The sequence below is a fragment of the Falco peregrinus genome, chromosome 4 (genome assembly GCF_023634155.1).
Source record: "Falco peregrinus isolate bFalPer1 chromosome 4, bFalPer1.pri, whole genome shotgun sequence".
Taxonomy (NCBI): domain Eukaryota; kingdom Metazoa; phylum Chordata; class Aves; order Falconiformes; family Falconidae; genus Falco; species Falco peregrinus.
The window spans coordinates 112,262,956-112,289,322 of record NC_073724.1 but is presented as its reverse complement, the minus strand read 5'-3'; the positions used below and the strand labels follow the sequence as shown (position 1 = coordinate 112,289,322).

Below are 26,367 nucleotides of genomic sequence, written 5' to 3'. Positions count from 1 at the left end.
CCCTTGGGGTAGGGTTGAAAGAACAAACGAGTAACATGAGAGATGAATCATACCACTTTATACACTGCTGAGAAGAACCTGACTACCCTGAAGAAGAGGATACTGTAAGAACATACCCATAATAGTTTGAAATAAAACAAGAATCCAGGAATACTGTGAAATACCGAAAAGGAGAGTCTTACAAGACAGGTAAATCCTCGCCCAACCTGCCTGCGCAGTTCAGCCACAGGAGATGCATTGCTCTGTGGAGTAACTGGCCATGAGTCTGCAAATCTCTAAGAGATGCCATGCAGGAGTCATTTGGGCACCTAAGCGTGGCTATCTAAGCTTCCTTTCTTCTCAGAAGTGATCTTCTAATCAATACCACCAACAGCGCCCAGAAATCAATGCAGCTCACTTGAACATAGGTCTTTGTAGCAGCAAGCTGGTTGAAGCACCATTCAGGCTCCACTGACTGTATTTATTAGCACTCATTAGACTACAATGGAAAAAAACACTTAGAAAACATGCGGAGTCCTACATTTATATATCTTGAACTGACTCCCACTCTCCATGACTCATACTTCTCCCACTTTTAACTGACATTCAGTTCTTTCAGATTTGCACTGAAAGACTTTCCAATTCAAAACTAAAGAGGCTGCATACAAGATGCCTGTTTAGTGCTCAGTGTATTACCGCAGCCTTGGTTTGCAAATGTCTCCAACTAGACCTCTTCCTTCACGAAGTCACAACACGGTTAGGAATACAATGAGCAAAGGATAATACAGAGAAGGAGATGAATTAAACTGAACATGAAAAATACTCCGAAGGCAATCACTGGAACAGATTGCCTAGGGAGGTTAGAGGATCTCGGTCACTAGATGTTTTCAAGAAGTTAGACAAACACCCGTCAAGAATAACTTTTACAGTAAAAGGTCATCCAGGCCCAGGGTGGGGAGAACAGGTTAGATCCATCTTCCCCAGCTAAGAACAAGAGCTATGCCACAGAAAAAAAACAACAAAAAACAAAACCAAAACAAAACCAACCAACCAACCAAACAACATAGATACAAAAAAAACCCCAACAAACACACAATACAAAACCCCCAGCCCACAGAGAACTGGAATTATGTCCAGGAGTTTCAAATGTTTTGACCTCATTGTTTCAATTCACCAGACCTCAAGCTGAGTTTGTTTTGTTCAACAATGTATTCCTACCGTGACCTTGCTAGGCCTAATTACCTTTCCCTGTTTGCTTTAAGCAGCGGTACTGTGTGTCGCACAGACGTTAAAGCACCCTGTGTTTCAGTAGATGTTTGATAACATGAGAAATAAACGCCATTGAAATACACCTTCCCTTTCCTATACCAACCTCTGTCTGCATCTACATCCACAAAGGAAACTTCAGAGCCATTAATGGACCAGATCTTCACCCAGTGTAACTTGTGGAAGCTGCTCTACCTTGCAGTAGAGCTGGGCTTGTTTGTGCCCAATACAGACCTGACCATCAGCTTCCTGGCACACGAAAACTGGTCTGATGTTTTTGAAAACAAGAAGAAAAAGTACTAAATTTTGTATCATAGCAATGAGAAAGAGATAATTAGGGTGAGGCCGTTCCTTTCCTCTCCTTAGGACTCAAAATGGAAGGTAGAGAGGAAAGAGAAAGGGATGAGCAACTTTGCTTCATGTTCTCCTCTCAGCAGCCAGGTAAGAGGAGTAAAAAAGAAACAATAATGTTTTCTTGATTTCCCCCTAGAAACTGGTAAAATGGACAAGGAATAAACTTGAAAGTGAAGAAATCTGTGCTAGTTGGCTGTAGCAACACACAATTCTCTAACCTACAGTCTGAACGTGTTTTAAACAAACCCCTGTCAAAAACCTGGAGAGAATATCATCTTGTCAAGAAGCTGGCCCACTGTGCACAAGCAAGCTTGGGAAAGGCAGCAATCCAGGGAACTGCTCTTTCTGCCTGTGCTTCAGGAAAAGGGACAGTGTTTTCCATTTACTTACCCAGAAACGTGCAGCATCAGCAGCATATAGAAGACAAAGAAAAGGTTGTGCGTATACCAGAAGATGTCATAGTTTGAAACCCTGAAAAGAATAAACCATGTTTCAATGCTGTTTCACTCAGATGGAATCACTGCTAATTAAAAGCAGATCTGTGCACACAGGACATCATTATACACCCCACACAGTCATGTAGGATAGTCAAAGCCCAGTACGTATTCCTACAGGCACACTATGCTTGCCAGCAATTAAATGTTGAGAACAGGTGACTGGCACAGAAGTAAAAAGCTGAGGAAGAGAGACGAAGGACATAAAAGTACAGAGCCAGCTAAAGAACTCCTCCTCAATTAGAAGACTTCACTGCTTCCATAGGTCCTACTTAGACCCTATCAGATCCTTATAGGTAGAACAGTTCTTCAGTCTCCAGGCTCAAAACTCAGTCTCTTTACAGCAAGTGCCTCCTCACATCCTCCCTGCCCCAATACAGGGCTGCAGTGTTTGATGTGTCCCGGCGGTACAACACACAAACAGGTAGCATAGCAAGAGAAGGGCTGGTGACAAAGCTAAAAGAAACTTGTGAAGGTATGGAGTAGAAGGAGATATAGGAGGAAAGGGAACTACAGCCAAAAGGCAACAAGAGGACAGGTAGGAGAATTTCTGGGGCAGAAGGCCACATTCCGTGGGACTCTAGGTTTGATGTTCTTGGGAGGAGCAAGAAGAACATTACCACTGTGAGGATCAGGAGAGGCGAAGGGGAAAGAGGGCTTCCTTTCATCAGTACTTGGTTAGGTAACATAAAAAGAATCAAGACCAAAGAAAATACCCATCTGGAACTGTTTTCTGTTAAGCTTGTTTGTTTTTTGCTTGAGTAAAATAGTCACCAAAAAACAACAACAACCAAATGGTTAAGAAAATACTCTACTTCATAGCACACAAACATACCTTTCACATTACACAGCATGGTAGGAGAGTTCCATCCAAAACCAAAAAACCTACCCCCATTTATAAGCCAAAACAATTATTAAATGAAAAAAAACCAACCTAAACTCTGAGAACATAGTTTAAGAAGCTACTCCAACATAGCTAACTTTTTTCAGAATTTCCCCCCACACACAGCCTTTTACATAAAAAGCAAACTACCCTTGCTTCAATATATCTGGAATGCACCCCGCATTTGTTTCTGTCAATACAGGACTTATTTTCTTTCTCATGACAGAAAAAATAATTTTGACAATCTGAGGGCCACCAAAACAAAATCCAAGCAAGGGCAGTTCTAAGGAACCCAACAAATGCAGGGGGCTCTGACACCCCCCACCCCCCTTCCCCCTGCCATCCTTCCCCCATTCAGCACTACACTAACACTTTTTCCTCCTTGAGGCTACTCAAACCATTTCCAACTACCCACTCTCCGGTAGGTATTTCCATGCAGTCACTCATCTTTATCTGTAAGGAGCTGTGGGAGCGAACTATATAAGCAAGATTGAAGTAAAGGATGATGGTGTGGGGAGTGGAAGCACAACGGGAAGGGACAAAGAGAGTAACATTTACCCCCAGGCCCAAAACAGGTCTTGCAGCTCTGGTTAAATCTGGTATCTTGCTACAACACCAAAAGCAGCACACTGAATTCATTTATATTGGATCTTGAGCATTTTTTTTCAGAATGTATCAATTTTTCAAAATTTCAGTGATGGAAAGTCAATCCCTGCTTCTGACATGCTGTTTTCAACAGTTAGTTATTATTAGTGATTAAAATTAACTGCACACCTGTTGTCTGAATATGTCTGAATGTCAGCTTCCAGCCAGTTGAGCATTTTATCCTTGTTTCAGCATTCCTTCAGATACCTCTACTACAAAATCCTGGTTCCTCATATGTATCAAGTTTCCCTAAAGGTAATGAAGTCCTCTCAACTTCACCTCCTTAAACCAAAGGGATGGAGATCCTTGAACCTCTTACCATGAAGCATATTTTCCAACATTTTAATAATTATGTATTTCTTACTTGTATCCTTAAACCGTGTATCCTACAGATACATACAGTATTTGAATACATTCAACCTCCCTACTACTACATATATATTTTTACAGTTTTACAGAACATTTATTACTTTCTTTCCCTTCTTCTTAAGGCTTAAAATAGACATTACTGACCAAATGAATGCATTTCTTGGAAACACAAAGTCCTGAAAATTTCAAAGCAAGCTGAATATTTAATTTTAATTTTGGTTAACCTGCTTTAGAATTTTGGAGGTGAACACCTGCAGGAGTTAACTTGCTGAAAAATACAAGGGGAGATCGCCATGCTTTAAAGGGACACAGTAAGAAGACAGTTTTGGAAAAATATTTTTAACCCTGTTACAGTTAGTTTTGAAAAAGAGGGTATATGTGGTGGTTTAGAAGATGAAAGTGAAGGCTGGAATATTTGGCTACAAAAGGGATGGCACTGAAGTAGCTATAAATTAATGTTCCTTTAAATATACAATTTTCAAAGTCACTAGAGATTGTGTTTAACGGAAATACTCTTGATCAACATTAATTTGAAAGTTAGTAAAAATGCCAACATTTATTCACAGGATTTATTGTATTTTCTAGTATCTTCATAACCCTACCAACAAACAACTACCGAATAAAAGACGTTGGTCTAATTCTCAGGTATGACAGGACATAAATTTAGAAAATTTTTCAAACAATACTCACTTTCCCCTTTTAAAACATCCGCAGTTAATTCAATCCTCCTAATATTTATTCACACAGTTTACTGAACAAGTAAAGGCACAAAAATAACAGGATAATCATGCATAGAAAAATTTCAAGAAGAACAAACGAAAGAAGGAATTATTAAGCAGGTCAATGTGCAAGAGCGGATTAGGGATGAAATCCCAAGAAATTATAATAGCCTCCGAAATACTTTCTAAAAAGCACAGATTCTGACAAGCAGTGAACAATTACAATTAGTTTTCCTAAGATTATAGTGTGACCACAGCCATCATAAGGCATGTGAGAATCCACAGAGAAGGAGACTGAAAAGGGACAGAAATATGCACGTGGAAGCTTGTTTCCTTAGGAAAACACACTATAAAGACAAGCTTGAGCCACATGCCTGAGGGAAAAGTCAGAACAAAATTTCTAAATAAGAATTACAGCTAGAGTAACAGGAGATGCAGATGATGTCTTAAGGGCTTTGATTTTGCAGGCTAGATGGCAGAAAGACAGGAAAGCACTTGAACTCAGAGTAATTGAAGAAGGAAATAACAAGCATGTAACTTTGAAAGATGAAAACCTTAGTGCAAGAACCCCAAAATTATTATTTCCAAGAACGTGTTCGTAACTACATATACTTTCCTAAGTTTCCCAATCATTAAGAAATGCTGTTCTTGTCTTTTTTTTTTTTTTTTTTTCTTCTAATTTATCATGGCCTTGGAGAAAACAGGATTTTGTTCTGGCTCTCTGCTGCAGAGTGAAGTAATTGTTTTATTTTTCCATATTTCTAAAACTGGCTTTCTTTTGCAAGTAGAGCCATCTGTGTGGACTATGTAACATGCAGCCATGTCTGACATCTTCTGCAGAAGTCTCATCCTGCACTTCTGCAGCCTACAGTGCCTCACAAAGGTCTCAACCCTGGAATTACCTTTGTCAACAAAAAGTGCACAAGTATTTGCTGAACTACTTTCTTGAATCAGCACCTGATAATATTACTACTCAGGAAAGGCAAATTAGTTCAACAAAGTTCAAAACCACATATCTAGCTTGCATCAGTGGAGCACCATTAATGTCTGAAGATACAGAATTAAAATATCCTTCAGTGTTTACTGAATTGAGATGATGCATTTACGTAATCAGTCTCTGAATTCACAAGAGACTGCTATAAAACATCAAGGGGGATTTTATATGCTTCAATTGGAGAATCTAAGCCTTAAAAAGGCTACAATGTTGGGCTAGATCCTCCAAGGTAGCGGTCACTCAAATGGACTATGTGTGTTCAATAATGTTGGTGCAGAATGGGAACCCACTGGAGGACCAAACCTTTGGAAACCCCAGCAGCTACTCTGAGCCAATACTGCATTGCTGTTTCGAATTATAACCGACATGAAAAAGAATGTATCTGACAACCAGAAGCAGAGCTTTAAAAAGGCAACATTCTACTTAAGTAGCACAATTCTGTTTTGATTTGTTTCGTCGATGGGGTTTTTGGCGCTGTTCTTTTACAGTTTGTTATTGCAATTAATTGGTGAAAATAATTAAGATAAAAATATCATCTAATTTTACTTCCAGTGGACTTAATTTCTGCATTGGACAGAACTTCCCATATGCTTAGTTTACTGCCTCCCTGTACAAAGAGGAAAAAAAGAACTATTTAAATTTGTAAAGGTCTAGATTTTTAACTGAGCACATTCTTCACACAGTATTTTTCTCTGAGGGCAATTTAATCAGGTTTTATAATTTCTGAATACAAAATTCACTGTGCTAATTTACCTGCAAGCTAGTAAAAATAAAAATAAAAAAAATAGGGCAAGAAAACTGGTATTTTTAACACTAATTTAAATAATTCTTGCCTTGTATTGCATTTACTTTTCATTCCCTCTAATCAGTACCAGAATATGATTACTCAAATGGCATTTTTCAGTATAATGAACAGATTATGCCTTACCTGATGGCATACGTAGAAGCTGTACACATCAGGAATAACACTAACACCATAATGACTCCAGTCAGACCTGGAACTAAAATGGGCATAAGGTAATTGACATTTGAACTGCGAAGAGGTGTACGTCTCCTACGACCTTTTAAGAAAGTGGATGCTGCTAGACATACAAATCATGACTCAGTCAAACTCTTGCATCTTTTTACCTCTTGAGGACAATTCATGTTTTAAATTAGATAAGAAAGAAAAGCTGTTGTGTAACTTCCCACCTTCCCAGAGAAAACCACCCTTTTCCTTGCATTTCACCATGCATCACTGATTTCCTATCAGTCTTTGCTCCTGTAATCTTTTGCACATTGACATTTGTCTCTAAGCAGGTCACCAAGAAAAAATCCTGTCTATTTGTTTATTTGTAAGACTGACTGTTTATTTGTAAGACTGACTGTACAAGTTTCTATATCTCTCTTTTTTTCCAAACCCTAAACTCTCTTGAACACAACAATTAAAAACCTGGTCAGAGGCAGAATTTCAAGCAAATCAATTTCTATGCAAGCTGTCACTACAATTGTTTGCCAACCCGTTTCATCCTGGAATGAGAAAGTGCCTGAAATTACTCTCCATAGCATTGTATCATGCTTGAAGTTGCCCACAAAGCAAGGTCTGTGACAGGGATCTACAGCCAGCATTTGAGAAGGAAAGGTTAACAATATTAAAGATTGGACTCATCCTCTCAAAAGCAGACTTGTACCAAAACTAGTCTATCCTCAGCTTTTTTTAAGTCAAAGGAGAGTTACAAGTATTTCTACAGCATGATTCATCTCACCCTGAAGTAGAATCCTGCCCATAAAGCACAGTAAACCATCAGCCTAAAGATAAACTAGAAAAATCCCAAAGCTACCACTTCTTCTGAGCACCTTATCTTCAAAACTGGAATCCCAGGAACTAAGAAATGTGAATTAAGAATTCAGAAACTAAAAGCCATAAAGCATTACGTCAAAAAGAATGACAGTTTTTAAGCATAGTCTCTGGTCACCCTAAAAGCCAAGTGTTTGGGTTTAAACAAAGTCAGGGCAATCACCAAGCACAAAGCTAAGTAAGTGCTGGTTTAGAGTCAGAAAATAAACATCTCAACCAGCTTTCATGGATGTAAATGGCAAAACCATGGATTTTTATAGTTCAGGATCTTTTACAGGATCATATCCTAATGGTAAAGAACAAGCCAATTTTTTAAATAATTAATTGGGATTTTAGACTCTTCAGCAACAAAGAGACAATTTCAAATCTTAACTTTTTATAAACTTCTCAATATCCTCTTGTTGAAAAGTCTGATACATCCCAAATCACCCCTCAGTTTTACGAACTGTAGGAAAAATCCTGGTCCCACAATCAATGGAAGTTTTGTCATGGACTGCATAAGAAACATAATTTCACCCTTTCATGGACAGGTTACAATTAAAAACAGCTGCAATAAAACCCGTGCATATTCTTTCTGTTGCCTGCTTCTTCTCTTCTTCTTTCTTAATCTTATTTGATATGCAGTGTGCAATCAGTCTCCCCTCTGATTATATATCAAATACTTCCAATCCAATTGCATTATAGAACTTGATTCAGCTTCCCACACTGTCAGTCAAGCCACAGGTCACCTTTTACATCCAGTTCTTCAATTCTCTTCTCCATCAAACTGCAAACGTGAAATCACTCACAACCTGGCCCCAATTCATCAGTGCATTTTTAGCGTTCCCTCTCCTCCCTGTCCGTACCTCTCTTTACCTCTACCACCTTGAACACTTGTTCCTCCCCCTGTCAGCCTCACACCCTTATACAAGGAGGTTCTTTCCTGGACTGATGTGAAAAGGCGCTATAAATCCTTCAAACTCCTTATTCCTTCTTTTCATTGTGTTAAAAAAAATCAGCCAATAAACTAGTTCTGGACTAGTTTAGGAAAAGACCATTTTTTGCCTATTTGCACCACTCCCAGTGCAGCAAAATCGTGGTCCCTGCCTGGGCACTTCTTCAGCACAAATAATAAATGTTAGTTACCAGTTGTTAGGATTGGGGGTGATCTGAGTATTTTTAAATTTAAGATGACTGAGAATCACTGCTTTTTGCAGCATTGTGCTCAAACTTTCAAAAATGCAGGATTTTCACGGCTGTCAGAGGGTAAAAGGAGTTCCACCTTGCAGGTCCTCTGCGCAGCTAGAGATCTCAAGGTGTTCCCAGAAGCCAGGACAATACTTGATGGGGCCTCTGCACTGGTTCTCTACCCCAAGTCCTTCTCCTTTATCCAAGATATAAAATATAATTCTTAGCTGTTCGTTCTGGTTATCCCTCCACACCTTCAACTCCCTCCTCTGTCAGTTACCCTCTTTTAAGCCTCCACCACTGAACCTATTTCCAGTTAGCAGTTAACTTACGTGTCTATTTCTATGATTTCACTTTCCCACTTCCTCTACTCTCAATTAATCTAAATGTTCCCTAGGGCTTCTGGAAAGCACTTCACGGGTTGCTAATTCTAACAAACATATCAGGATTGACAGATCTAGAACCCCACTCATTGCTGTCCTTTGGATAGTTCCCATTGGACCTTGCCCTAAGTGCTACCAAGTTGGGATTTTTGTGTTTAATCTAAATAAAGGTGAAAGCTGACATCAGGAAGGACCTTTACCTGCTTGTGAAAGCATTTGCACCTCGGGATTGTGCCTACCTCTCCATACCCAAACATTGCTCCCTTCTAAATTCCTGCACCAAAAATGTCTTTGCTTATGTATTTTTTATGAGTGCTGAAGCCTGATTCCTGTGTAACAGTTTAGATTGCTCTTATGTCAAACCAACCCTTAAATAAACCAGGTGAAGCAAGGAGACCGCTTTTTTGTTCTCTTTCATTTTTTTAGGAATTGGATCATTTAGGAATTTGGGTTTAATATTATGCAGAATCTCTGTTTGAAACTAATGATTTTCCACTGACTCATCTGTACAACAACTTTGAAGATGCTGTTCATCCTACTACAGGGCTTACATAACTCCTCCATCCTGACTACTGGATAAGCAAACCCAGGTTACATTAACACAAACAACACATCTCAACCTAGCTGACCTACAACACACGGAGCATGCAAACACAGGATCAAAATGTTTTGTCTCCAGAACGATGATGAGAAGCAGCAAACTTTCTCACTCTTTCACAACCTACTTACCAGTAGCAAAAAGCAGTTTCCTCGGGTCCTGAACAACAGGCAAAAACAAACAAACAAACAAACAAAAAAAACATACATGATTTTATATCTATATGAATAATGTAATAGTAATAAGTAGCTCATAAAGCTCACACACTCGAAGGCATAAGCAATCCCTAAATCTGGATGCAGGGATGGATTTGGTAGTTGGTAACAGGTTACACTGACTGCAATTCAACATGAACAAAACCTTTAGACTTTGCATTCCCCCGGGGAAGACAATTCTGATCTGTTATGAAAAACTAGGATCCAGATAATTTTACAGATGATTATTTTTTTGAAAGCTTAATTTTACTCAGTTACCTCATACCTTTGGGAGGTCAGAAGGCAGCAGAAGAAAGAGAGATTTTTAATTTAAATGAAAGACAAGCAGTGAGCATTTTCTGCCAGTTAGATCACCCAGTGGACTCTAGTGAAGCAGGACTGGACACAAAGGAGCTGCCAATATAAAAACAGATGTTCCTGTGTCCTTCACCACACATGAAAGGAAGAGGGGATATGTCAGCCTCACAGGAAACTGCTTCCCACCTCCCGAGCCCTACACCTTGTGACATTGTCTTCACTGGGGATAATTTAAAAAAAAAAAAACTTGCAGTAAATGCAGTGAGGGGAGGTGAGCAATCTTCATACAGGTCAGGCAAAATGAAGTGTCCCTCTCCTTGACCTTGTCTGCATCCAGATGTGTGATACCCACATACAGAAGATGACAGTAGCATCCAGACTGCCCACCACAATTAAAAAAAACAGGTTTAAGTGGAATTGAAGCACAAAGGTTCAAGAGCTACCTAAAATCTGGGAAGTTTTGATCCTAGAGTTAGTAAAAACTTGTTATTATTGCCATTTGCTATTGCAAAATTCCTAAGGCTGCTTACTACAGGCTGCCACGCACGCCCTGGCACATTCTTGCCTGAGGCAAGCTCCTGCTAATGTTCCTGAGGAGGTTAAGTCTATCAGACCACTCCTAACACATGCAGACACTAGAGTTCAGCCCAGACCATCAGCACAATAGCTGGTGTTGGCATGTTTGTCTGCCATAGATAGCTTGGTGATTAGATCATTCACCCAGGGAGTGGAAGACCTTGGTTGTTGGTCCTTATGCGCCTGGGCTGAGTCAAGCTTTCCTTTTTCCAGGAAAGGATGCAGATGGGATAGGGTCATCCTAAATCTTTCCTAATGAAGCTGGTAGAAAAGAAATGCAGACTTGAGACTAGAATGAATATAAACAAGAGAGAACTTGATTGTAGCCCAAAGAAGAAGGAGTCCCGGACTCTGGTCTTACTCCTGAAATCTGCAAATATCTCTCCAGTGCCAAATACACAAGGAAGCACCTGGAGAGGGGTCCAGGACTCTGATGTGCCTGCAAGATATCTGCGCCACGGTCAGAGGAGTCATGCAAATGAAGTATTTCATAAGTAAAAATCAGCTTCCAGTGCAGTTTATGCAGATAACTAATTCCACTCTTAGCATATATATACTGCAGTTTCTATCGCAGTTTAAAAATGCAAAATCAATCTCAAATCTCACTGTCCCCAAATCCCCAGTACACATCACATAGCACTATATTCTAAATAGTGAAAATGCAAAATGTATTTTCCCAAATGGCAGCAGAAGTGTCTGAACCAGGCCCATCCAAGGAACAGAGAGACGCAGAAGAGAAGCAGGAGAACAAGGTGCAAGGTGAAAGGACGACCGTATTCTCCACCTCATAATCCAACAGGACTGAATCCTGCTGGCTTGAACAGAAAGTGCTTAATACATGCTTTGTTCAGAGAAAGAAGTAAAATCCACAGCAATCCACATGATGGTGAGTTTTCAGTGCACAAAACAGCTGCACTGTATAGATTGCACAATGGATCATACAACTGAACTGAATATACAAATAATCATATATTTAAATTATATCCTCAAAAGTAAAATATGAAAGGACAGCTGGCTCACCTCACCGCGATAGTTTGCTGCATTTAGTGCCAGAAACTCTTCATTGTATTTCTCAGAGAAGTTAAGAGCATTCACCAGATGAGCAGCAACATGTAAGACTAAAAAAAAGAGAGTAAAGCTGAGATCCGTAAACAAGAGGTAGACGTCATCCTGAAGTAAAGAAAACTGGCTACCCAGATGCCAAGCTGTAATCACATCACCTGTATGAGATGCATCAGGGACTAAGGAATTCTTTTTCTGAAGTAAATCAGGTTATAGATATTCATGGCAGAACACTGTATGTATTTTAGTATTTATTAACACTACAGCAATCATTTCCATACTGCAATGCTTCAGCTGGGAGACAACATTCCAAGGTGTCCATTCAAGAATATTTCTTCTTCACCAAATTGGTGATTGCTATTTGTCTCTACTGCTCCCTGTTCTGCAAGTAAGCCTGTAGCACCCTGCTTCTTTGCTCAAATTGCTCAGGCACAGTAAGGGATCACTTGTAATGTCAGATTTTGAACTTATCTCATATACCTGTCCTTTTAGAAAGTGGAATTTTAAGGAAAGGTTTGGCATTAGAATGTAAGCACATGTGTTTAAAGGAAAAATAAACAAAAACCCACACACATCTGAGAAAGTATCCACGATTTAAGATGCAGAAGCACAGAGCAAGACTACCTCCAAATGTACTGTACAAGAAAAACCACAAACTACTGCTTCGATATGTTTCCAAAACAAGCTACTGCTCAGCAGAGTGAGATCTCACCTGAAAAGACGCATATTGTAACCCCGCACGTCACATGGAAAGTTTTACTTTTATCTAGCAGCCTTCTGGTTTTCCTGCTGGCAACCTATTAAGAGAATAATTTAAGCAATCACTCTTCTAAAACAAAGCAAATGAAAAAAAAGATAACAGCAACTGAGCTGATGTAATAGCAGCTCTAGCTTTTACTAGGTTTAACACCCTTGCAAGCGAAGTACCTAAATTTAAAAACTACAGGATTATGTCAATGAACAAGTTTTGTGGTCTTAATGAAGAAATTACAGTTGGGTCTGTATTACATAGATGTCAAGAGCACATAAAGTAATGTCCCTCCTGGCCTTAAAATTTAGGAGTTCCAGCACTAATAGTTGTAGGTATCACTGGCTCTTTAGTGAGCAGGATCAGAGGGAAAGATCTATTTGCATACATATATGTGTACATCTATTTCCATACATTTGCATACACACATGCATCAAATCTCAGAGGTACTGTCACATGATGAACAGAACTCACAGGTTCGATCTGCAACCATCTAGAAAACACAGATGTTCCTCAAAGCTTTACTTATATTTCTGTATAAGCAACGGGCGAATCACAAACAAGCTAAACTATTTACTGAATACTGGTACAGAAAAGAAACCCTCTTAGCTTTGCCAGAACGTTTTTTCTCCCATGATAACGAATGTATCCCATTGGGTATTTTTATTTAAAGTCCTGCCACCTCTAGCAGGACATTTTTGGTCACGCAGAGACAAAGTTCTTTTTGCTCTATTGGATTCTACCAGGAAGCAGTAGAGAGGACACAGACATCTTTTATATTAGAGTTGGGAAGGAAGGAGGAGACTACATCTGGTTACAGTCCCACCGCAACGTCCTGTCCTTCAAAAATGCGTTGAAGAAACCTTCCTCACAACAGGTCCAAGGAAACTAATTCCAACCAAGGCATTGCCTTCAAAGGAGTCATGAATCTAGGCTGAACTCCCGATACTTGCACCATGCAGGCACATACTGTATAATAAACAGGGATATAACAGGGTTTTTCTGTTATTTTTAGACTAAACAGAGACTAGGGCCCTCTCCTTCTCAACTGCTGCGTTTTGACAACAGTTCTTACCTTCTGAGATCCTCGCAGGAAGGCCAGGAGAACACGGCACATTGGTAGAAGGACCAGGCAGCAGTTGAAATTGAGGACAGATGCTGAAGCTCTGCTAACACACAATCCTAGCTGAACAAATATAGCAAGAGTTAGATTACAGGGAGAAAAGACACTCTAATGATTCAGGTGTCTGTATTCAACCTCCTTTTCTTTGCTGTCAAACTAAGCAGTTCCCATGCTCTCTTAACTTCAGGCCTTCATGATGTTTTACATGTACTGGAAAAACCACTGTACACACAGCTTGCTAGCCTGTTCTCCAAGGGAAACGGCTCTCACCTTTGCATCAAAAATTATTCAATATTAAATCTGTCAGCAATAATGCCAGCAAATGACACCTTTCTACCAAAAGAACCAACATCCTCATTAGTGATCAAAGCCACAGAGAACAAAGTATCAGAGACAACGGTAAGTGTCCACCAAGAAACTACGCAAAAGCTTCAACAGACATAATTAAATAAGAAAGAGGGATAAATACTGTAAAGACACTGGACAGCCACTCAGGTAAAGTGTAATGATTTTCTAGTAAACAAGCCAGAAAAGGATGTTAAAAAAATTATACTGATTCAATCACATTGAAATGATAATATTGTTTCAAGGGCTTTTACAGAACTGCACGGAACTCCTCACCCATTCACACTATGCAGTGCCATATTTTGACCTAAAGAAAAGTAGCTTTTCTTCAGTTAAATACTCAGTAGCTGAGAACTATAACGAAATCTAATTTCATTAACGCTTTTACTGGTATATTTGGAACTTACATAATTAGAACAAAAACACTTGTCAAATAAATGAACAAAGCACACATTAATGTCATAACCCTGTATTTTCAAATCTTATTATATTCTCTCATTCATTTATGATTTTTTTAAAAGTTAGCAAAATGCCATTGTTCTCCTAGTTATTAGGCTGAATTACCATTTTACTAGCTTACATAAAGGAGGCTTTTAGACTGTCAACAGATTTCTAGAAGGATATTTCTTACAATGTTCTCTGAAGCCCAAGTTTTTAAACTCCTGAAAAAAATAATAAAAAAAATTATAATACTATAAGATAACTCAAATACTGCAGAGCTATATGAATTATTTGAACAGGTACAAATTATCTAATATAAATTAATGAAGATTTATTACTTTTTCAAAATGATACTTTAGGTCAAAAACAGAATATTTGTTATTTCTCAGTCAAAAAAAACCTTCAACAGTGCAACACATATTCATAGCTTATCAAGAAAGCTATGGAGAGAAACAAAGGGTTTATTTATTTATTTATTTGGAAACATTTTTTTTACCAAAATTATTAGAAAGGCCTTGTAGTTTCACGAAAGCCTTGTAGTTTCACAATCTGTAACTGTTATTAGTTGTTTTTACAGACGTATCTACATGTCACAGAAATGGATGAATATATAAACTAGTAAAAATAAAGTAAACAAAATAATTGAACTTCAGCATGTCTAGCAAGTTCACAAGCACAACAACGTGACACGAGCTTCTAAGTACTATAAAACTTCAAAACTGCCAGTTCTCACAGTAACACCCACCTTCTCTGCAGTACATCTGGGCTCAAAACCAGAAGGCAAACAGAAGGTAAAGATGTTCAATATACCTGAAGCATCAAGCCCTCCCCCTAAACCCCGTTCCTCTTCTGCCTGCTTTACATTACTTACTTAGACCTGAGTGCCAGGGGCCTCCTCACCAGACATCACCAGCTGCCACAGAACAAAGGTGCCACAAGGGCACCTTCTCTCACAAGCTGCCCGGGCAATTACCCGACAAAATGCGCTCTAACTTGTCCCCTGCCATGTAAATGTGGGATCCCTGGCAAACATCCTTCGAGCAGACCTCACAAAAGGGAGGGACACTTACAACACAGGCATCTCTAACCTACCGAATTACAGAAAACAAGAGTGGAATGAACCACATCACTTAGTTCTTTCCCACCCTCCAGACCTCCTCCACTACTTCTTCTAAGGCACTGCTAGTTCTTTTTTTCCTTACATAAAACCTCCCTTGCTTCCATTTCAGCTGTTACCCCACACTCTGTTCACAAGCACTATAAGGGATTATTCTTGCTACTTCTCCCTCACAAGTCATGTTCTTCCGACATTGGATCGTGCTCTCCTCCTCGCTCCAGACTCTCACAATTGGTCCAGAGCCCAAGTGCGAAGACTACAACTGAGCACCAGCTACAATGGGCACAACCTCAGCAACTCAGCTGCGACCTTACTGAAAGCTGATGTCACTTTCCACTTCAAAGTATTATTAAAAAACACGTATGTCAACAACCAAAATAGGTATTTCTCTATCTATCCTTGTCCACAGTAGCTTAAAGTTACTTCAGAACATCATAAATATTGTTGGGCTATCGGATAAAATGGCAATACCCTTAGATTAATGGATTTAATGGCAAGTAAAATGTCTCTGTAATGTGCCATTTGAATATACAAGACCGTCTCTATTTTCATTAATTATTATTCCTCGAAAGGGAAGCTAAAAATTAGCTATACACCTCATAAAAGCAGTAACTTCAAAAACATAATCATTAAACACATCTAAGCATTTTTATTACAGCTTGCTGATTTGCTACAGTATTTCATTGATTAAATGAGCATGACTTGAAAAACCCAAGAATTATCTACAATTAATGTTACACAAAACCCACAAGTAAATTGAATCAGTTTTGTAGCTCTTGACTAACACCCAACAGCTGAAAGAAATTCCAATACAATTAATAAGCAATCCAAAAACATGATGTATCATTACTTTCTCAAGAATTTATGTTGTCTTTGAGTTTAAACATAAACCAGGCATGATATCGGTTACCCAAGAATTCCTTTATCAGAACAACTATTCTTCCTACAAAACTTGAATAAAGCAGTCTAGTTTCGAAGAGTCTAGAACAGAATTAATTCTACACTGTATGGTATTAAATAAATGAAATAATTTGTGGTAAGAAATAAGTAAAATGCCAAGCAATTCAACTGGTACAAAAAATACAAAACAGTGATAATGAGCAGAAGCAGCTACCCTACTAACCTTTCATTGTGTTTTTCCATGCCACTATTTAACAAATAGTAAATATTCATTCATAACGCAATTGCTACTGAAGAATGCCCTTACATTAATTCTAATTCCGTTTTATCAGCATCTGCACAAAGGGAAAAAAAAAATAACCAGAGAGAGAAAGAGCAGGAAACAACTTCTTCAAATATGGAGTGCACTTCGAGGAAAATGCAATTGAAATATTTCCACCAATGATTCATTTAAGATTTTATACTGAAGAAATCAATTTGGGCAATGTTTGCTGCAAGAAGTCCATGACCAGTTTGAAAACAATGGTAAAGCAATACATTTAGCAATGCTTAGAATCATAATTCATGCACGACCCAGAAGAATAACAGAGTACTAAGTTCACTCTTAACATATATGCAAAGGCTAAAAATATCCCCATGAAACTAATCCTTTCCAAATGGTTTTCAAGTGGTCTCTTTCTTGACTTCCTCACATTGCCTGGGTGGCATAGTAACAAATGAACACAGTGTATTGTTGGATTTTTAAACAATAGTACAATAAAAGATGACTTTTGCTCCAAGGCAACTCACTGGTTCTAGAAGGGAATATATATTCTTATTAAGTAGCTAAGAAATGAGAAAAATATAGTCCTCTTTTCTTCATAAGACTATTATTGTTTTCAGGGGGAAAAAAAAAAAACCACAACGTGTTATTTCATGTTAGTAGCACATGAAACTTCTGTAGAATCAGAGAGGAAAAAACACCCCCAAAATCTCTGCTGGACACTCTCTTCTATCCACTTCTGCTGCTATCAAATCTGAGCACCTGCCAACCCCCTTCTATGCTCTGCCTACCCAGTACCACACACGCTGTTATCACATTTCATGGAGGGGCAAAGAGGCATAGAAAAACTAAAGGACTAATCAAATTCACAGAGGAAATCTGTGGCAGGGATAGTAGGGAACCGGTCTCATTACAAACCTGGACCCTAAAAAGTAGTGTAGATTTTCCCTCCAGACAAGTACAAAGCAATCAACATATTTTCCTTCTCCAAAGCAGCAGGAAAGGGTTCCAGAGCTACAGCAGGAATGTAAGTTCTCCAGCTATCCCTGTCGGATGCACAGTTCCACAGAAATCAGGATGGACTCCTGGTGCTCATACAACGTGCAAAGTAGGGCAGAGGAGCAAAAAGTCAGTTCTCATGAGATGTTTTGTGTGTTGCTGGCAGCAAAGCAGGGGAAATTAGCTTCTCTGTAGTTAGGTAAATTACTTCAGTATTTCGTTGAGGGCTCGTAACTTATTGTGTACTACAAAATTCACCACAGTTCATCAGTTATAAATACAGAGATGAATGTTACCTGCAACTGCTGTGCACAGAAATCTAATATTCTACATATGGCTCCAAAACATACGGGACAGCAGAATGCAGGAACGCTTCAATAAATACTGTTCTACCTCATCTTTTAAGCCCACCCTGTAGGAAAAAAACTGGAATACCATAAATACTTGCACACCTAAGTGATGTGAACCTGTTTCTCAAAACCTCCCCACCTACAAGCAAGAATCCTAAGCAGGTCATGGCGCAGTAGAGACACCACACTTGATGCTCTCTCTGGAGGCCTTTCCTTAAACTTCTTCAATCTTCCATGGTTCAGGGCAACTTGAAAGGTTGTGGGAAGACTCATAAGCCACATGCTGCCCTGTAGACACAGGTCACAGACCACCTCCTCAAATCAGTACTGGAGCAGCTTAACATATTTTTGTAGTGGGACAAACCGTGCCACACAGTGTGCATCCTTTTGACCTGACTTCCTTTTCTTCATAGAGTACTCATTGTTTTGAGCAACAGAGCACAGATAATCTAAGATGAAGGCCAGATCTCAATTGTACAGATAGTAATTATGCCCCCTAGGCCTGCCAAATCTTTCTGGGAATATATATCTTTAAAAAAATAATAAAAAAAAAAACCACAACAAACCAAAAACCACAAGCAAACCCTGAAGGAGCTGAAAGGAAGGAAAATGCAAGGGTAGCATTGACGCATGTGAAAACTTCTACAAAAGTTTGACTTGATTTTCTTCCTGAAGATGGAAGGTTTCAAGGCAGGACTCTGTAAATCCCAACCTCATGTACTGCAACCCTTTAAAAATTAAGACTCAATGGTGTGATATTTATGAATCATGTTTGACAAAGTATATTAAGTATTATGAAAAAAACACGACAAACCCCAGCAATTCTCTACAAGAGGATTTATCAGCAGCCCAATTCTCTATGCTAATTCAACATCAGTCTTCTGCTTCAATATATGAATCACAAGTTGGGTATGATATTACAGAAAGGGAGAAACAACAAGTTTTAGCTCTTTCATGAGGTGCTGGGTATCTTCCCTGCACTACTGAGAATCAATATTCTCACTGGTCACTTGAAACTCACCAAAGAGGCATTCCTTGAAGGTTTTCCCTCTCTTTCTGTCCACATAGTCATGTCATGTTCTCATTTTATACACAGTGCCTTTGTGTTAGGTGTACTTTCCTTTTGCTTAAATCAATCACTCAGTCTGAAGAACGCAACGATCTTAACCTGGAATTCAATATTAGCTTCCAACTTCTTGATAATCTCCAAAGCATATTCACTTAAAAGGTTTCAGACCAAATGTTCTTCTTTGTTAATCTACTAACAGTTAATTTAATCTGTTAGAATCCTGACCCCAGGAAATGCAATTTTAAAAAATACTTTTGTCAGTGTTTCTGAGATACAGGTTTCATTTTGTACCACACAGAATGATACTTGCACAGACTGGAAGGAAACTGAAGTTATCTTCCAGATTTGAGTGTTCCAGAGCATCCTTCTGTAACAACATCACAAAGTGTCAGTATTTTACATATTAACTAGCAACAAGAGCTTGAATGGTTAATCCTGCAAGATGCAGCATGACCTAACCTTCACAAACTTGGTCATGAACCAAGGGATTAAGGGTACCCAAGTCCCCCCAAGAGATTCACAACACAGTGCAACTCATGGCCAGATCAGGAAGTTGTTTATTGTCACATCTGAGTCACAGTTACACAGAAGTGATGCAATGTCTGCTATTAAGGGCTTCCTTTATGCTGAATTATTTCCCCTTATCACAACACAGTAGGCAATATGGTCTGTAAAACCAGTCTTCTGCAGTGTAATGCAGCTATTTTTATTTTAAGACCTGCCATTGTTGGACTACCATGGGAAGCATGCAATAATACATAATATAATTAATAACATGCCAAAGAAACATTTTGGCTGCAATTCAGTTCTGCTCTACACAGAGTATTATGCCGTGATCATCTTTAGAACAAGGAGCAATGACAACAAGAAGACACTTTTTAACACAAGCCTACATGATACGGTAGTAAAAATTTCAGTTAATCTTTTCAGATGTACCTCTACTAATTGAGCCTCCAGGACGGACAGTTTCACAAGAACTTCTCAGAGGTGGAAGTTCTCCCATAATTAGTAATAACATAGATGTCCTCCACAGGATTACAGCCATTTGAGCTAGAAAGAAAGGAAGAAAGGGAGAGAGAGAGAGGGAGAGAGGGGGAGAGGAAGCGAGGGAGGGAGGGAGGGAAGGAGGGAGGAAGGAAGGAAGGAAGGAAGCAAGGAAGGAAGGAAGAGAAAGAAAAAGACAGAGAGAAAAAAAAAGGAAGGAAGAGAGAAACACAGAGACAGAGAGAAAGAAAGTGAAAAAGACAGAAAGAGAAAGGAAAAGAAAGAGAGAAAGAAAGAAAAAGAGCAAGAAAGAAAGAAAAAGAAAAAGAGAAAGAAAGAAAGAAAGAAAACGAACAAGAAAGAAAGAGAAAGGAACAAAACAGAAGAGCTATGTGGTGCAAAGCCTTAGATCTTCATTGGCTTATAACTGACAACAAGCTCAGTGATGCTGAACTGTAGGCTGTCCAGGAAGGCCAAAAGGTTGAAGGAAAAACAGTTTTGGCACACCAAAAACCTAGAACGAGGTAAAGCGAATGCAAGGAGAGATTTACTTGCAAATTCAAGGGGACTATCAAGGTAAGGTCTTGTGGATTAACACCCTCAGTCTTCATTAGGGGATCTTGCACATAGGTATAGATATGTATAGCTTCCATAGCAACATAAATCTAATATTAGACATTTTTGCTACATATAACACTCTAAAGAGCAGATCCCAAATTGCCTGGTTACAAGACAATTAAATAGCAAAACCATGCTGAATTAAGGAAAATAAAGGGTCAAGATACACAACTCCCTCCAATGCTTATTTGTGTGGGAAGCAGACGGCAGTGCGGTTGTGTAAGGATCAATGAAAGCAAAATTTGGCCTCAATTAGTAAAATCTCTATCATTACTAGCCAGAAGAGATATGCAACTTACTGGAACATCTGGAACATATTCCAAGTAGTGAATAAAGATGACATAATACTGATGCACAGTACTGCACCGTAAACAGCAACTCTATAGATAAGTGAGGCAGCACTTCTTTTCAGTCCCATTTCCAGTTATTCAATCTTTTCCCAAAGAGATCCTTCTGAGAATGCATTTTCTTCATTTTGGTCTGAAACCCAGTTTATCTCTTGCATTAGCATCCATGTGACTGCATTAATTTGCGCAGGGACTAGAGAAGGAATAGGGAAAGAGAGACCTTTTATGCTGTGACAAAATGAGCCCGGTGCTCTTTCTGTTCATGGGGAACTCAAGCAACAAGAAACAGGTATTTCATTTAATGCTTTTAAAAGCAAGATTTGAGTTCTATAATAAGGCCGGTACTGAATTTCGGACTGAATTTCTCAGTAAGACACAAGCAAGTTTGTTGAAAAAAATACACCCAAGCTAATCTGAAGAGAGAAATCTTGAAGTCTACAAAGAAATTAATCACCTGTACAATTTCTCTGACCGAGCAGACACAAATCCTCCAACAATGAATATTTTGGAGTCACATCACCTGATTTATGAATCTTCCTTTCTGTTAATTCATGCCTACTACATCTTCTAGTATCTGTCATGAACATAAAGATGAGAATATTCCTTTTATAAGAAATTCATGCCTGTTCGGTGTTTCCAAGGCTTATCTTCTTCTTGCAATGCAACGCCACAATTTAACATTCATTAAATGTTATTTTGAGACTTGATGATCTTAAAGGTCTTTTCCAACTTAAATGATTCTATGATTCTAAATTATGAAAAACTAAGATTTTTTATCTGAATTATGTTGCTGAACCAGTGGCAATGAATGCATTCATGCAGTAAGAGTATGATTGTAGTGTTACAAGCAATTAAGTATCTAAACGGATGGTTCATCAAGGCAAAAGTACTGGGAAGTGGTTTACATCCACTAGGTTCTGGTTGACCTTACACCACAAGAATCGTATAATCACAGAATTATTCTGGTTGGAATGGACCTTGGGATGTCTCTGTTCCAACCTCCTGCTCTAAACAGGTTCAACACCAAACTCAGACTAAGTTTGCTCAGGGTTTTGCTCAATTACTTTTTGAAAATCTCCAGGAATGGAGATTCCACAGTGAAGAGTTTGTAGTCTCATCAACAAGACTCAAACTGAGCAAAGCAGTGACATTTGACACAACATAAATTTACCCACTAAATTTTATAGCATAGAATAGGCTAATTAACCTCCTCCTAGCACATCAGTACCTTTGACTTGTTTATTCTCTTTGTACTTCCAGGACACCACCATGGTCTTAGTGTCTTTTTACAGTTACAGCATTAAGGATCAGAAAGATTGTCATTGAAAGACTGAGCGGCAGTTGGGAACCTAAATAATTTTAAAATCCTGTGCTTAGTATCTTGCTTAACATTGCAGTGGATGCAATTGGAAAAGCATAAAATTGAGCCTCCTTCTTCTCTAGAAGGCTGGAGGAAGATGAGCCACCTCAGTGACCACTGAATGAGAGACTAACCTCATTCTTTCTCCTTCTTCACATCAGAAAGAAAATACATGGCATGAGAACACGGCAATATTGAATATATGCAGGCTATTCAGCCCAAGATCTTATTTCATATCACAATCTGATTTCACACAGCAATTCTTCTTGTTCTCCATCCTGTTACTCAGTAAACAATAAAATTACCTGTGTAAATCTTTCAGTGCTGCAAGTACAGTTCTTAAGAGAATTTTCGGCTATCATAGCATACAAAGAGAGAAAAAAAACCTCCTTAGCAGACCTCACTAATAAAAAGAGAATGTTTTTTTATCGGAAAAATGCCATTCCTTCTTGCCATTTTTTGTTAACTTGCTGGAAAAAGGAATCAATTATCATGCAAGCACCTGTAAAATTGTTAAGACTGAAAAAAATAGTCAACTGTTGAATTATAAATGAAGAATTTTAATCTAAATCTCAAAATCTTCAAACATCAAGAAATGGCACACAGAGACTCTGCAAGCCACTCACCCACATACAGAACAGCGAGGAGACTGGCTGCGCCGACGGGCCACGGACCAGTGGCTACACAAACCAGTACAGAAGAGGAGCAAAAATCCCCATGGAAGGTAACAGCAGCTCTAGCATGGATATGCTTACTTTGTTTCCTGAGGAAACTAAAATTGGGTTCAGCTTTCCCAACCCCTGCAAAATAATCTGTACATGTGTATAAATATACACATATACAAATATACTATAGAGAAGGGAGAAAGCTAACTTGGGGGTATAGGGATGATATTTAGGCAAACTGTAAAAAGTGAATTGCAAGAATGTTTTACAGTCTTTAATATTTTCAAACTTTTGAAATTAGTTTCAGAACTTTGACCAAAAGTATCCTTAAGACTTAGCTCTTCACTTGCCACCTCATTGTAGAAAGTCTTTAAATTTCTTTGGTATTTCACAGTTGCAAACACAGCTAGACAAACTCAAACACATGGCTTTCTGGTCCTCGTCTCCTGATCAGCACAAGGAATCTGTTGCTTGAATAATCTCACAGGTTCTAGACACACATTGTATTATTTTGTATGTGACTTTCATTTTGAAGTGTAAGAACACCCCAGACAATGAGCTGGCAGAAGGCAGATGAGTCTTCTGAATTGAGAGGAATTTTGCTGATTGATACCAGCTGACAATCTGGCCAAACATGTTGACCAAGAACATTTGCTTTATGAACAACCCACTTGCTCTGTCAGGAACAAACAGTTTTCAAATGGATGCACTGGGCTACAAAGCCATTAGAGATTATGGTATAATTAAAAATGGTTTCATGCTTTTTCCTGCCATCATCGTGAACAATTTAAGTATTTTCATTCCCTTCTTTTTGCACTACCTTTGCTAAGATTCATTTCTTGAACACATCTGAGTCAGCCATAAAAAGAAAAGAAAAAAACCCACCTGTACCAGGTCAAAAGTTTATGGAACTGGCTGGCTATGGCAATGATATCAGTCATATAAAAGAATATATCCTGGATCTACCAAAGATAAAACTCAGAGGCTCTACAACAGGTTAGGCTGTGCATCATCTGTGCTTTAACCCCATGTCAACTTCCCATTGGAATCCATTCCTGAGTAAGACACAGTGTTACAAAGCATCATGTTATTCACCTACTTTTTCCTGGGTTCTCAAATTCTGAGCAACCCTAAAACATCCTCCAGAAAGCCGTTAAGCCTTAATCTATCCCTTTGCACAGAAATCATTTCAAACAACTGCAATGGCATAGCTCTGGGTAACTTCACAAGACAGACCAGTATCTCACTTCCCCAAATTATCTTTCTGGGTCCTTCTGGTAGTGGTGGATGCTACCCTTGCTAAATCAAAACAGCCAAATCTTCATCAAACCATTCATATTGTAAAAATTTGTTATTAGAAAACAAAACTGAAACTACATAGATTACAATGATTTACACAGAATGGAGGACCTGTGAGGGTGACAAAGATTGAAAAGAACTAAGAATTATCAAAGGAATTCCTTCAGCAAATACGTATCACAAAAACGAGGTTAGAAAGAATTTGCCACCACAAGCCCATAAGCTTGGCTAACATTTTTATGACAAAAAAGTTGAGCTCCAGTCATCTGTTGAGCATGTTTCTGTTCCTGTGAGCCTGCAAGCAGCTGGGAACACCGGGAGGGAGGAGAGCAGAGGAGGGGGAAGGATAGCTGTCCCACACTTGACTGGCTCCTTTTTCTTCTCAACACTGTTCACTTTCTACTCCTAAACAACTGTCAACGCTATCCCAGTAATTTCCGACTTGATCTTTCCCCACTTTGTAGAGTTAACAGGCAGTTTGTGTCATCCCTGATTAGCAAATGCGTTCTGCCCCCCTCCCATCTCCCAGCATCCCAGTTTCCAGGGCAAAAAGTACTGTCTGGGTCACTCACCCCTAACATCTGATGCAGATAATAATACTGCAGCCCTTGATTATAGAGCAGAAAGGTTTTCCAGAAGAGCCATACATTGAGGAAGAGCCAGAAAACCTAAAATGAAACAGAAACAAGAGACTGTAAGTGAAAGTTACATGTGCAAACTTTTCAGTGGTAATTTCTTTCATTCATAAAACCCACATGCCTGCAGTTTCATAAACATGTAAATGGAACGGGGAAACAAACTCAAAGCGTGGAACGTTTTAATATATTAAAAGCAACAGCCTCTATGGGAGAGATTTTCACTTTCACTGAACTTCACGAAACTTTACCTTTGTGACCCAAGAGGGCTGAGAGCTGGGCAACCCTCTGCATGGGAAACGCTACCCCAAATCTGCAGTTAGGTACCGCGGTTAAGGACTCAAAGAATGAAAACCAGCAACAAAGAGACAAAGACAAAGGCAGGAAGAACTTGACCTCCAAGAAGCCGCATCTTCTCCCCCAAACTTTCCCGCAGAGGCTCCAACAAAGAGCGGAGGCCGGCAGAGCGCGTGCCGAGCCGCAGCAGGACGCGGCCGCCTGCCCCGTCCCCGGGCCACGGCACGGACGGGTACCGGGGCCAGCCGCACCGCGGGGCGCGCATCCCAGCCACCGCGGCCGCGCATCCCTGCCCGCGCCCCCCCGCCCCCCGGGGCTCCTCGGTGCCCCCGCCGGGCCAGCACCCCCGCGCCCCCCTCCCCAGCCTTCCCCGCAGGTCAGCCCCGCCGCCGGGACCCCCCCCTTTCCCCGCCGGGGCAGCCCCCTCACCAGAAAGAGGTGTTTGCTCCCCTCGTTGGCCAGCCAGCTCCTCCAGGACAGAGCCATGGTGCCGGACGCCTGCGGGGCAGGACCCGCGGGGGTGGGGGGGCGGCCGAGCCCTCCTTTTCAGCTGGGCTGAGCCGGTCCTCCCCTCTCCCCACCCCTCACCCCCCGCCCTGTCTTCCGGCCGCCGGGGCGTTGCGCTCCGGCCCCGCCGCGCCGCGCTCCGGCCCCCCCCGGCCCCGCCGCGGCCACCGGGCGCTGCCCCTTTGTCTGCCGCCGGCCGCCCTTTGTGCGCGGCGCTGCCCCGGGGGCTCGGCTGGAGCCACCCCCGTGAGGGGCTCGGGATCGCCGGGGCCTCCGCCGCCGAGCGGTGCGGCCGGCTGCGCATCCCCCCCCCCGCCCGCGTCTTGCAAAGCGCGTTTGCCCACGGAGGGTCCCGTCCGTGGGGTTGCCCCGTGCCCCCCGCCCCGGCGGCAATGCGAGCAGGAGGAGTGGGGGAGCCGCCGTGCGCGCAACTGTGCTGCGGTCCGGGGGCAAACAAAGAGGC

The 26,367-nt window shown here is 40.2% G+C and overlaps 1 protein-coding gene across 2 annotated transcripts in view; it reads right to left on the bottom strand.

The window, feature by feature from the left end:
- The window catches only part of NOX4 (NADPH oxidase 4), a 117,543-nt gene extending 91,633 nt beyond the window's left edge, over positions 1–25,910 (bottom strand). Inside the window, exons 1-8 of one of the 2 annotated variants that reach the window (XM_055802706.1) lie at positions 25,827–25,910; positions 25,038–25,133; positions 13,662–13,772; positions 12,551–12,635; positions 11,797–11,894; positions 9,820–9,847; positions 6,632–6,704; positions 1,990–2,070 (exon numbers count right to left, since the gene is read on the bottom strand). In XM_055802706.1, coding sequence (XP_055658681.1) covers positions 1,990–2,070; positions 6,632–6,704; positions 9,820–9,847; positions 11,797–11,894; positions 12,551–12,635; positions 13,662–13,772; positions 25,038–25,133; positions 25,827–25,883 — 629 coding nt within the window. In that variant the 5' untranslated portion in view covers positions 25,884–25,910. The remainder of the gene's footprint in view (positions 1–1,989; positions 2,071–6,631; positions 6,705–9,819; positions 9,848–11,796; positions 11,895–12,550; positions 12,636–13,661; positions 13,773–25,037; positions 25,134–25,826) is intronic. The other variant, XM_055802707.1, reaches the window with a different exon arrangement.
- Between the last annotated feature and the right edge of the window lie 457 nt (positions 25,911–26,367).